At 32.8% G+C, this 13,350-nt stretch overlaps 1 protein-coding gene across 1 annotated transcript in view; it reads right to left on the reverse strand.

The window, feature by feature from the left end:
- The window catches only part of LOC124090524 (peroxisomal multifunctional enzyme type 2), a 73,103-nt gene extending 61,359 nt beyond the window's left edge, over nucleotides 1-11,744 (reverse strand). The window contains exons 1-2 of the mRNA XM_046441151.2: nucleotides 11,565-11,744; nucleotides 5,854-5,899 (exon numbers count right to left, since the gene is read on the reverse strand). Coding sequence (XP_046297107.1) covers nucleotides 5,854-5,899; nucleotides 11,565-11,729 — 211 coding nt within the window. The 5' untranslated portion in view covers nucleotides 11,730-11,744. The remainder of the gene's footprint in view (nucleotides 1-5,853; nucleotides 5,900-11,564) is intronic.
- Between the last annotated feature and the right edge of the window lie 1,606 nt (nucleotides 11,745-13,350).

Below are 13,350 nucleotides of genomic sequence, written 5' to 3' on the forward strand. Positions count from 1 at the left end.
TAAATATATGTTCATAGGTAATTTTATCTATTTATGCTTAATTGTGCATAGAGTTCAGAGAATGAACAATGGATTTAATACTTTCATTTAATTCTAAGTTTTAAAGAGTCTCAGTGCAGGGGATGTAGCTTAGTGGTAGAGTGCTTGCCAAGCATGTGCAAGGACCTCAGTTCAATCCCCAGTAAATAAAAAATAAAATAAAATAAAGAATCTTGAGGCTGAGGCTCAGTGGCAGAGCACTTGCCTAGCATGTGTGAGGCATTGGACTCAATCCTTAGCACAACATTAAAAAAATGAAACAAATAAAATATAGGCATGCTGTCCATCTACAACTATAAAAAAAAAATAAAGAATCTCTTCAACATTTGAACAGAAGAGGTGAGATAGCAGCAACATTATCTACTACTGCTTACAAATTACTCCCAAACCTACACAGTTTAAATCATAAACATTCATTTATTATACAACTTCTGTGATCAGAAATCTGGGCATGGCTCAGCTGAATACCTAAAGTAAATCATTTTGCCAACAGGCAATTCAGGCATCAACGTTAAGAATAATTTCATTGTTCATCTGGGGAGGATCCACTCCAAGCTCACGTCTGTGGCTGAAGGCAGACCTCAGGCCTTCACTAACTATTGTAAGGAAACATCAGTTCCTTGCCACAGGGACTGTCCCTTAAGGTTACTCACAACATAGAAGCTGGCTTCTCTCAGAGTGGGTGGATGAGAGAGAGAGAGAAAGCACTTCACAGAAGAAATAGTCTGTTGTTTTTTAAAAAATAGTTTTTTTTTTTAAAAGCAGTTTTAGGCAAAACTGAGCATCAAAGTCGAACAGAAAGCACAAAGAATTCCATATACTCACTGTTTCCACACATGCAACCTCCCCCACTAGCAACATCCCCCACCAGAGTGGGACATTTGTTATAATTGTTGAAGCTGACAAAATATTAACACGTAATTACCCAAAGTCAATAGCTTATGTTAGAGTTCACTCATGGTGTTGCCCAATCTTTGGGTTTTGATGAATGTATAATGCTATGTATCCGTCACTATAGAATCATGCAGAATAATGAAACTACCCCAAACTTATTCTTTACTACACCCATTCATCCTTCCCCCAGCCCCTTGCCACCAATGTTTTATGTTTGTTTGTTTGTTTTTTTACTGTCTTCATAGTTTTGTCTTTTCCAAAACGTCATAGAATTGATAGCTCCTTATTTCATTTTATTTTGGTACTGAATATTATTCTGTTGTCATCTGGCTGTACCACAACAGTAGAAGGATATCTTGGCTACATCCAAGTTTTGGCAAGCTATAGTCTTTTTGTAACCTCTTTTATGTAACATCCCACTACATTTGCAATATTCTATTCATTGAAAGCAAGTCAAGTCCAATCCAGGACTAAGATACAAGGATATGAATACCACAAGAGAAGGATCATGAGGACAATCTTAGACATTGCCTACCATACTAGGAGAGATGACTGTTTATATCTACCTTGACTATGCTCCAGCTCCAGGCCAGTTCAAGAATGCCCTTTATAGAATCTATGCTTAAAAACAGATGTCATAGAATTTACCAAAGCACTAAAAACTATTGTGTAAATAATAGTTGCACTTGACCCTACCTATTGAGAATGACCCTAAAACAAAGCACAACACTTTAAAATTTGTTTCCTTACATTTTCCTTAAAAAATGGAATCTATTTCATGCATCTTTTCTTAGACAGCTTCTCATCCCATTCAGGATTTCGAAAAAGAGACCTCCCAAGCTGTGTCATTTGTTTCACTCCTCTCTGTATTGCAGAATGGACACATTATAATAGAGAATACAATATCCAATACATGAAATTATTCTATAAATATTACACATACATTGTTACTCAAATGTATATATGAATTAGGTCCTATAGTTTTATTTTTTTAGGAAAATTTACATTATTTTTCCTCGGTTGTAATGGAGGGAGGAAAATCTGGTGCTTTCTTTTCTCCCCAAATCCTAAAACCCCCATTACCCAATATTCAGTGGACAAAGTGTTTGTGAAACTATTGGTGTAAACAGTGGATCTACATGCTCATAGTTGAATTCCTTAAATCTAAATGTGTGTCCAAATACAGCATAGACTTTCTGCCTTTTGCCTTATTGGATTGTTACAGCCAACTTAATTATATTCTAGCTTTAAACAACTAGGTGATCTGTGCAAAGGTAGTCTGCAAAAGTTAGAGAGCAGTGGCACTATATCGCCACAAGAGGGAGTAAAGAGCCATAGAAACATGGAGTGTTTTTAAAACAGGGCTACAATTCTGGAAGATACAGAGAACTTTTGCTGTCTCCATCTTCTCAACTCTCTTCCTTCTTCTAAAATTCCAGAGACTTTTTTTTTCTTTCAGGCAAAAGGCAGAGGTAATATCTGCAAATGCTGCTGTAAAGGCAAGGTAAAAGGCTGAGGTTGTAGCTCAGTGGTAGTGTTTGCCTAAGTACTTAGTTCAATCCCTAGTACCGAGAAAAAAAAAAAAAGTAAAAATAGCGGAGAGCAGTTTATTTCTCTGTCCTGGGTTGATTTTCCCAGAAAGTCTTCCCCATGAGGATTTACCCAATAGGGGATTCCCGCCTCAACACTAAAGGCACAGGATGTCAGTGTTTGTCTCTCTCTGATTTGCCATCAGAGCCCAGATATCTGGGTTTCTGGGAATATTTACTATGTCCAATCATCCAAGAGTTTCTTGGATAAATTTATTATCAAGCAACTAGTTGATATAGAGACCAATGAGTGACTTTCAAAGACTTACAGTAAGCTCTCAGTAAGCACAGAAAGGTCAGGTTTAGAGCTTTAGGAAACACTCCTTTCTTGAATGACATAAATAGAAATCCTCAATTATTCCTGAGTCCTCTGCACCTGGGGAAGTTCTGAACCCAGCCCCAGTGAGTGGTGGCACATTATATCTAATTACCACACACTGTGTTTGGGGATTTTTTTCCATTATTATTCTAGCTAGGAAAAGGGAATGATTAATAGAGTTGAGTAGGATGGTTTTCCCTCAGCAGTTAGTCAGATACTACAGGCAGAAATGTCAGATGACAGATACAGGGAGGGGTAAATACAAAGGGAAATAAATTATGACTGTGACAACAGAAATATGATTCCTCGAGTCCTGTCTGACACTTATGAATACACATAGATTCATCAGAACAGGTTTCTGAACTACGATGGAAAAAAGTTGAAAATAAATCAAATGTCTTTCACAAATAGTATTTAGATACTTATTTATTTATTGGGGCAGTACTTGAAATTGAACCTGGGGAATTTTACCAATGAGCTATAGTTCCAGCCTTTTTTTCCCCCCAAACTTTTTAAAATATATTTTTGAGACAGAGCCTCACCAAGTTGTCCAGCCTGACCTAGAATTCCTGATCCTCCTACCTTAACCTCCCAAGGTCTTGAAGATTAATCTCTTGTTATGAGCAATAATGGAAAATATGACCTTTAATGGGGTGTTGGAGAAGTAGTAAAACTCCTTAGAAATCTAATGAGTTAATACTTCTGCCATTTGTTTTAACTTAGATCTTTATAGCAGCTTAAAAATTTTGAAAATCAGAAAAATGAGGCAAAAGGAAACCAACTGCAGATAAGTAACACAGCATCAAGAGTATTATCAGCAAATATTTGCTATAAGTGATACTATATATATATATATCAGGTCCAAACTACTTGATTTGTTTTTGTCTATAAGAATTCTATAGATACAAATTTACAGAGCAACAAAATCAAAACATATGAGTTAAAGAAAAAGTTAAGATATAGAACTGTAAAGGCAGTAAAACTATGAATCCTGGAATGAAACAAAATTCCTCTTTTTTAAATACCAGAAAACTATGTTAAAGTTTTCATTATACTGCAAAAAAACTTTTGATATTAACCTAATACTTAAAAATCAATTGATGTGTTTATCTTATTCCAAGGGATATTTAACCCATGAAAATACATGTACTTGTTTATTTTTAGTCCTTCAGAAAATTTTCATTGTACCTTTGACTATTCTCACAATGATCATATTTGTGATGAGAACATTTAGAGACACATTATTACAAAGTTCAAGGTCTGTTGGGATTGCTGGGTCACAGCAGCACAAATGACAATAGTCAAATTATGTGACCAGTTCAGGTACCCATTAACATATGAATGAATGGAGAAAATATGGTATATGTACAAAATGGAGTTTTATTCAGACATAAAGAAGAATGAAATTATGGCATTTGCTGGCAAATGGATGGAACTGGAGAACATCATGCTAAGTGAAATAAGCCAGACTCAAAAAGTCAAGGCCTTATGTTTTATCTCATGTGGAAGCAAGAGATAACTAAGGAACTAAAAAAATAGAGAAAGGGGGTGGGCAATGTCCCATGAAAATAGAACGGAGATCAGCAGAGTAGATAAAGGGTACAGAGGGAAGGGAGAAGGGATGGAAAAGGGAGGAACTGAGTGAAGAAACTGACCAAATTGTGCTATGCACATGTATGAATAACCAACAGTGATTCCCACCATTATGTGTGCCTATAGAGTACCAGTTAAAAATTAATAAATATAAAAATGTATGAAATCACAGATTATAATGCAGTTATAAATTGCTTATAAAATAAGACATCCATTTGAAGATCAGCACATATTTTAACTGAGAAGCAGAAAAGTAGTGGAATTCTATGTAAAGAAGACCCAAGTATGAAAACCTAAGAATTTCAGATTACCAGCTTCAGAACTAGTTGCTACTACTATTCTTAATGTTTCCCCTCTAAGTCTTAAGTTTCAATTCTTCCATGGCAAAATCTACTGCACAAGAAAAGGAAAAATGAAAGAAAAACCCCAAAAGTTTGGCAATTGCTTTGATAACAAATGTATATATATATGTATGTATTTACCAATACACACACACACACACACACACACACTCAATGCATATGTATGTGTATTTATTTATCAATACAATATTTGTGTGTATGTATATTGGTAAATAGAGAAAAAACTATAATTTTGAGTTAGACTCAACCTCTTTGATAATTTTGACTTAACAGAAGTAAATATCATATGAAGATGGTGAAATGATGTTTTTATTACATTACAACTGAATTTTATCTGTAATTAGAAAGCATTTACAGTATATAAAGCAGAGTTCTAAAGAAAAGACAAGATCTGTAAGCCACATGGACCACACAACTATAAAGCTCATAGGAAGACCTGCTATCACATATATCTAATTCTCTGTCTATGCACACACATTGAATCATGAAACTGACTTCAAACTTTAAACTGTTAAGACAATAATGCATTAATGCTAACTTTTATTTCACTATAGGGCATAGAAGGGACATGACAGGAGGAGTAGATTGTATATAACAAGCCTATTTTTAAAAATGGTTTATATGTTTCCTTTTATCTGGTTATTTCTATAACTCAATGTACCAGAGTAAAAAATCATGGTGAAATATTAACATCTAACATAAATATACCTGAAAAATAGAATGATACAAATATCAACATTATTAATGGGAAAAGAGATTTAAATAAAGGAAAATAATTACAAGGAACCAATTTGATTTTTTTTAGTGTATTTTAAAAAACAATTAAGGCTCTTTATTTTTCTTCTAGGTCCATAACTTTATTCAGATGAGGCAACAGTAGCAAATATTTATCCTCACATCATGAAAGGATTACAGAACCAAAAAGAAGGCTTGAGGGTTTTTTGTTTTTTTTTTTTTCAATAAATGAGTTTGAGTTTTCTACCTGATAAGCTTTGTGACTGATGCCATACACTAATGGATTTGCTCTCATCCGTACATAAAGGTAAGTGTAACTTACCCCACTTCACTGCTTCTTCCACGTTTGTGACTGTTCCCAGAGCAATCTGCAAATCAAAAATACAACAGAAATTAAAGGAATGCATTAAAGTCAAACATAAACATTACAGCAAAGGCCATTCTGCCAGAAATTAAGTTTTCAAAATAGATCATTGTGCCACATTTAAAAGTAGGTAAGCACAATCACTGAAATGACTTCTCAGTTAATGAAAACAGCAGTCCTCTTTATTTCATTGAGAATAATACATTGGAAATGCTATCTTCCCAAACTGAACTTACTAAATGATGACATTTGATTGTTTTTCCCTGTATGGATTTTAATTCTATATAGCATTAAGGACATTTTTGACATTTGCTAATTCTTTTTCATATTCTGTATCCATTTTGTTTTAGTTTCATTTTATATAATAAAACTACTGAATATGTTTAAATGTAAGTGTACCAGAATAAAAATAACAAAATATGGGGCTGGGGTTGAAGGAGAGCACTTGTCTAAGCACATTTGAGGCACTGGGCTTAACCCTCAGCACCACATAAAAAAATAAATAAAATGAATAAAGATTAAAAAATAAAACTCAACATTATTAAAAAAAATAATTAAATATTAATTCTGTTGATCTTTATCCTGATTCTGCGCACTGTCATCTGCCAGTATAAACATACAATATGCATATAATGGAAAATGCAATTATTTCTGCACAAAACAAAGCAAATTTATTGGTATTTAGACATATTAACATATGCTTTCAAAATCATACAAGAATAGGGTGTTTTTTTTTTTTTTAAATTGGTAAACTTTAAACAAGCAATGGGAAAATATGATATTTAAACATTTGAACCAAAGTAATCATTGGATGATTGTTTAGATTATATTCAGAAAGGAAATATAATGTTTAATATAGCATTTGAAGTGATTTGTAATATATTTATTAAATAAAACCAAAGGTTAATAATTTAGAACACAACAATAAATATAAGATCTGTGTAATAAAGAGAAAGAAATGATTAGATAAGAATATTAATGCAGAATTATAATGAGATGTATTCTTAAAATAGTTCCTTAAGCAAGGGAAGTAATTCTGCTTTTATTTAAAGTACGCTTTTTTACTTTAACAATTAAGCAAAATTGTGAAACTTGACAGCTATAAATTCGTTCCTGAACCCGTTTTTTTTTTTACTCACAGGAGGGGGGAAAAAAAGGAAAACAAATACTGCCATTTTTGTACTAATATTGAAGAAAATAAAAATCTTTGTGTTTGATTTAATCCCTGTATTATAATTTTTAATTCTATATAACTTTTATTGTGAAATAAAAATGTAGATGGACTGGGAGTGTTACAGTACATGATTAGTATGCAGAAGGTCCTAGGTTCAGTCCCGAGCACCAAACAAAACAAAATACAACAACAACAAAAAAGTGTACATTTAGCTACTTTGAGTGAATTGAAGATGAGATACAGCAGCATATAATTTTCACTGTAATATTACATCATAGTATTTGTTATTTAAAAAGTGGGACAACCAAAAGTAAAAAATATATAAGAAGATTCTGCCTATTTGCTTCTAAATTTCCACTAGTTTACTTAAAAAATGACCAAGCCATCCATACTATAAGTAAATAAGTACATTTCCTAAATGTAAACTGTAAAAGCAGTAAGAATTAAAATTAAGCCAATAAGAGAGTTGTGTAGGATGTTTAAACAGGTTTTCCAGTCTGCTTAGGTAAATAAAACTAGTTTGATGATACGGATAAATAGCTGAGAGTCTCACCTATTTCTGATTTTATTATTTGCATGTCAAAACTGTATTGTCATATAACCCATATATTCCTTTATAGTGACCTATATTCTCTTATTACTTTATGTTGTTACTTTAAAATAACAACCTATATTCATTCCCTTTTGACCTTATGATGCTCTTTTAAAATACTATACAAATCTCAAGAGACAAAAATTTTATAAAGGACAATTTAAAAATCAGACTTATCAAATAAACATCAATAATTACCTATTGCTATTAGTTATAAGATTAGAAGAAAAAGTAGGTATCAAAAATTAGATCATGTAAAGGAAATCTTCTAAAAATTCATTAAAAGGGAAGAGATTATCCAGAAAAATAAATGTAAAGGTACACCTTATTTTGAGACTAATCCTTGAATGCCACCTAGTGACAGAAATAAAAATTTTCTTGAAAATATTTGCTGTCCCCTAGTGGCTATCTGATACAGGAGCCTGTCATAAAACAAGTATTTTTTCCATACTCCCTCTTTTTGAAATTTATTCATTTATCTCCATAATCATAACAAGTCACTAAAAAGCCTGTATATAATTTAAGGTACAATGGATATGGTAACAAATAGTATGGTCCCTGACCTCACTTCTCTAGTCATGGAGGTGAGACATGTATAAGTAATTAAGATGACAAATAGAAGCCCAACATCCACAGAGTCTAGCACATACCAGATACTCAAAAATATAACATGTAAAAGTGACATTAGTGTATAGTGTGATAAAATTAATTCTTCTTTAACAATAATAAAATCAACTCCAAATTTGGTAATTCAGAAATCAGACTCAAGTGTCACTTAATATTTATCTATTTAAAATTTAGTCTTTAAGGTTATCTTATTTATTTTTAGTATATGTGTGTTTTAAAAAACTAGTTAAAACCATTCATATGGTTTCTATCTACTTTATATAGTTTTTTAGAAACTAAATAAGCAAATATAATCATGAGTATATATATATATATGCTCATGATTTTATATCTATAAATATTTATATTTATATATGAACTGCGTAAGTAGGGCTACATATGAAGGGATCATCAGAAAATAGTGATACTATATTGCTTACCAACTTGGAACAGGCACTTATTGAATTTTCACAATGAGAGCATCTATATTTCATAAAAAAGAAAATTGGGCCTTTCTAAGTGAAGTGAGTAGAGTAATAGCTTCCTAGGGCAGAAGGGGTATGTTGAGGAGTAATGAGAATCAGAAGTGGGAAGGGTAGTCAGACTGTGGAGGTTTTAACTCAAGAGCCAGTATATGCACAACATCCTGAAGAGACAAGAACTCTGTGTACACAAAGAATGTATATGTTAGGATATAGAATAATTAACAAAGTTATAAAGTATGGAATATAGCGATTAGAACAGAGTATACACTGAGCAACATGAATACATTTTAATTAGCCTGAAATACATATATCAGTGTTTCTCACAGTGCAAAATTAAGTGGCTCTTTATAGGAAAGGGATTTGTTACTTCTCAACTTTAGCATTATGGAGTCAGCCCCATTAGGCATCAATCAGCAAAGATGTCTCATAAAATGTTGGCATTAAATTATACTTCATAAAATATTTTCTCCAATTTTTCTAAATTCATGGTCAAAATTGATATTCATGAAATCAAATATATTAATAAAGGCAACATTACTATCCTAACATAATCTTTATGTTGATTAGTGATATTTTAGAGTCTTGCGAAGATTTTTTGCAGTGTAAGGACTTACAAATCCATTATCTTAAGAATGCAGCACAGATTTATGTTATAAACCAATTTCACACTTGATGTGTATAGATGACTAAGTTTAATTTCACATTCAACTATAATTTAAAGGAGTTTGTTTCATTAACAGGAAAATTTACTGTAACAGGGAGCTCTTCCAGTAAACCAAGATATGAGCAAGTTTAGCAATGGCTATACTTCATTATAGTAACTAAAAATTTTAAATCTATATGTTTCATTATTTAAATGCCCTTTATATCACTAAATGGAATTGTGCTCAGAGTGTGTTGACATTTCTGAAAATGACATTTCTAGCAAGTACTTTAATTAATATGAGATGAACTTAAGGGCTATTTTTATACGCAGGGCTAGATCAAACAGTTTCACTGGTGCTACTTTTTTGTCCCCAGGAAAGAGTTCCCTGAGGACAAGAGCATTGTTTTACTTACTTTGTATCTTCTGCATAATAACATCAACACATTGTGACTACCACTTACAAAAACTATCAAGAACTAATTCTAGGTGTGTTAAGATTTAGTATTCCTTGACATGCTCTTTAAGCTAAATTTTAGAAAAAACAGGATTATTTTTTTCTTTTTTACTGCAAATGTTAAGAGAAATTATGGCTACCATTTTGGAAAATGTTTAGTTCAGGTTTTAGAAGAAAAGAATGGAGAATCCTAATGTAGGGTAATGTATTATTCTAACTTATTACATTTTTAATAAGATTACAGAAGTCTTAAGCAACAATGAAAAGATCTTGTTTAGAGCTAAATAGACCTCAGTTTGAATATTAGTTCTAAAAATTATACCTTAGTGACCTTGGGCAGTTACACGTCTCTCTGAGTGTAATATCTACTTAGCAGGTCTGGCAGAATAAGAGAATGTACATGAAGCACCCAGCAATCTCTAGCCTATGCTACTATTACCATCACTTTACAGTAATAGATTTTATCCCATTATAAACACTCTTGGCCCAGACCTAATTACTTACACCATGCAATCAGGGTAGGCAATGAGGACCAAAATTGAGCTATGATAATATTTTATTTGGAGTCAAATTTTATTTTCTAATCTCTTTTTGTTGTCCTGTAATTTTGTTAAGGTAAACCAGTGCTCTTCATGCTTTTTTTCTTACTTTCAAACTTATCTTCCAAAACTTATCTATCCTCTGAACTCAGACTAAGTTTACTATCATCATGAAAAAAGCCTTTTTTGATAGCCCCAGGTCAAACATATTTTCTCCTTCTACCAAGTACTTCTATGGAAGTTGTCATTTTCTTTCCATGTCTTTTTTTTCTCCTTTTGGACTATATGCTTCTTAACAGAAGAACTACATAATGTAGAGTGTGTCTTTCATTCTCTATAAAGAGTCTTGTAAATAACCCAAATAGAATTTCTATAGGCTGTTTAAGAAGTACGCCAGATAGACTTGCACACAATAAGTAATATTTCATTCATTTATTCAGTATTTACATCTTAGCTAAATTACCTAAATTATTTGAGTTAACTTTTAAAAAAAAAGGATACTGAGGCAGGAAAGCATTGAATGACTTGTGCAGTCATTAAAAATGTCATGAAAACATTGCACTGAATTTTGAACATTCATTTGAAAGTTTGATATATATACTCTAAATTGTAAAAATGTTTATTTTCTTTACCAGTTGAGATGTTACCTATGCTTTCCAGGTCCATTATTTAAATCCTATTATTAAAGTCTCCCCCCACACACTCCCACATGCCTACACATACACATTTGAAATAAAACATACTCCTGCTCAATTTAGGCAATCACATTTTACATAACAAAGTTAATCAAATGACCTAATAAAGACAAGAAAGCTTCATAAACCTTAGAAAAACTTCATACAAATATTAATCATCAATTGATCACTAAACATATCAGTTATTGCTATTTCTGTTTCCCTGATTTGTAAACTTTGGATTGTATTTTTGATCTATAGCAAAACCACATAGATTGCAAGTGTGGTCATTTAGCAATGAGTTCCTGTCAGTATTGTTGTCTACATTTATACTGCTGTGAGTTAATCAACAATATTGCCCCCCCCCAGCCTCTTTTGTCTTATGACTATATGGCATAATCTGTATTCCTAAATACTACAAATCAAAAACCAACTCAACCTTTATCGTTATTCTTAAAGCTGACAATTCTATCCCAACTTTTGACTGATCAGATCTTACCTCTGCATTTAGGTTATCTGCAAGACTTTCCAGAAACTGACTCTCAATTGGGTTTTGCTCAGTGAGCAGAGTGAGGTAATGGCTGAGTTTATCATGTGTTGTTATAATGACTCCTTCCCCAAATTTGTCAAATTGTGGTTGTCCAGCTCGGCCAAATATCTGCATGACATCTAAAATTCCAAGGTCAATAAAGGAGCTTCTTTTTGAAGCATATATTTGTGTTCCCTAGATAAGGAAAAGTAAATAAAAATTTACATAAGTATACATAAATATAATCCTGAAGAGCTGAATACTGAAATTGGGCAAATACAGTAAGATCTCAAAAGTGTACTTTAACTAATCCCTTCATCATCTGTGATAGTTACATTTTTACAATACAAACTGAATTTTATTGGAGAAAATATTTTTTCTCTTATATAAATTAACATTCAATGTCAAAGAAACAGCCAAATCACAATATTTTTTCTAAATAAATCAATCCAAACTCACACGAATCTGTATCAAAAGAAGGTAAGCTCCTACCTTAATAATAACAGCGTGAGCAGGGAGATTGAAATCCCAGGATAATGTAGCTGTACAGACTCCAGGTAGTGTAATCAATCCCCATCTATACTACCAGAAACAACAGCACAAACATCCCCATTTCTGGTTAAAGCCTCCTATATTTCAAGTTTGCCAAACTAATCTTTGTTCTCTTTTATTTTAAAGAGAGAGAGAGAGAGAATTATTTATTTATTTATTTTTAGTCATACATGACAGCAGAATGTATTTTGACATATAATACATACATGGAATGTACATACATCAATCATATTGTCTATTCTATTCTGCTGCCCTTCCTATCCTCCTTACTCCTCCCCTCCTCTCACACCCTTTCTCTCTATCCAATCTAATGTGACACACTTTTTTTTCTTTTTGTCATTACAACATCATATATGTATTCTGTATAATAATGAGGTTCTCCTTTCATCTTCCATGCAACTCCCCTTTTCCCTCTTTTTCCCTCCCACCTCTCTTCCCTATTTAGTGGTAGTCTTCTTCTCATGCTCTTCCTCCCTGTCCCATTTTGAGTCACCCCCCTTATATCAGAGAAGACATTTGGCATTTGTTTTTTAGGGATTGGCTAACTTCACTTAGCATAATCTGCTCTAATGCCATCCATTTGCCTGCAAATGCCATGATCTTGTTATTTTTTAGTGCCGAGTAATATTCCATTATGTATAAATGCCACATTTTTTTAATCCATTCATCTATTAAAGGGCATCTAGGTTGGTTCCACATTCTAGATATTGTGAATTGTGCTGCTATAAACATTGATGTGGCTGTGTCCCTGTAGTATGCTCTTTTAAGGTCTTTTGGGTATAGTCTGAGAAGAGGAATGGCTGGGTCAAATGGTGGTTCCATTCCCAGCTTTCCAAGGAATCTCCATACTGCTTTCCAAATTGGCTGCACCAATTTGCAGTCCCACCAACAACGTATGAGTGTACTTCCCCCCCCCCCCCGCATCCTTGCCTGCACTTATTGTTGTTTGACTTCATAATGGCTGCCATTTTTATTGGAGTGAGATGGTATCTTAGAGTAGTTTTAATTTGCATTTCTCTGATTGCTAGAGATGGTGAGCATTTTTTCATGTATTTGTTGATTGATTGTATATCCTCTTCTGAGAAGTTTCTGTTCAAGTCCTTGGCCCATTTCTTGGTTGGGTTATTTGCTTTTTTGTTGTTTAACTTTTTGAGTTCTTTGTATACTCTAGAGATTAGAGCTCTATCTGATGTTTGAGGGGTAA

The sequence above is a fragment of the Marmota monax genome, unplaced genomic scaffold, assembly GCF_021218885.2.
Source record: "Marmota monax isolate L192 unplaced genomic scaffold, Marmota_monax_Labrador192_F-V1.1 WCK01_AAM20220418_F8-fsc01144, whole genome shotgun sequence".
Lineage (NCBI taxonomy): Eukaryota > Metazoa > Chordata > Mammalia > Rodentia > Sciuridae > Marmota > Marmota monax.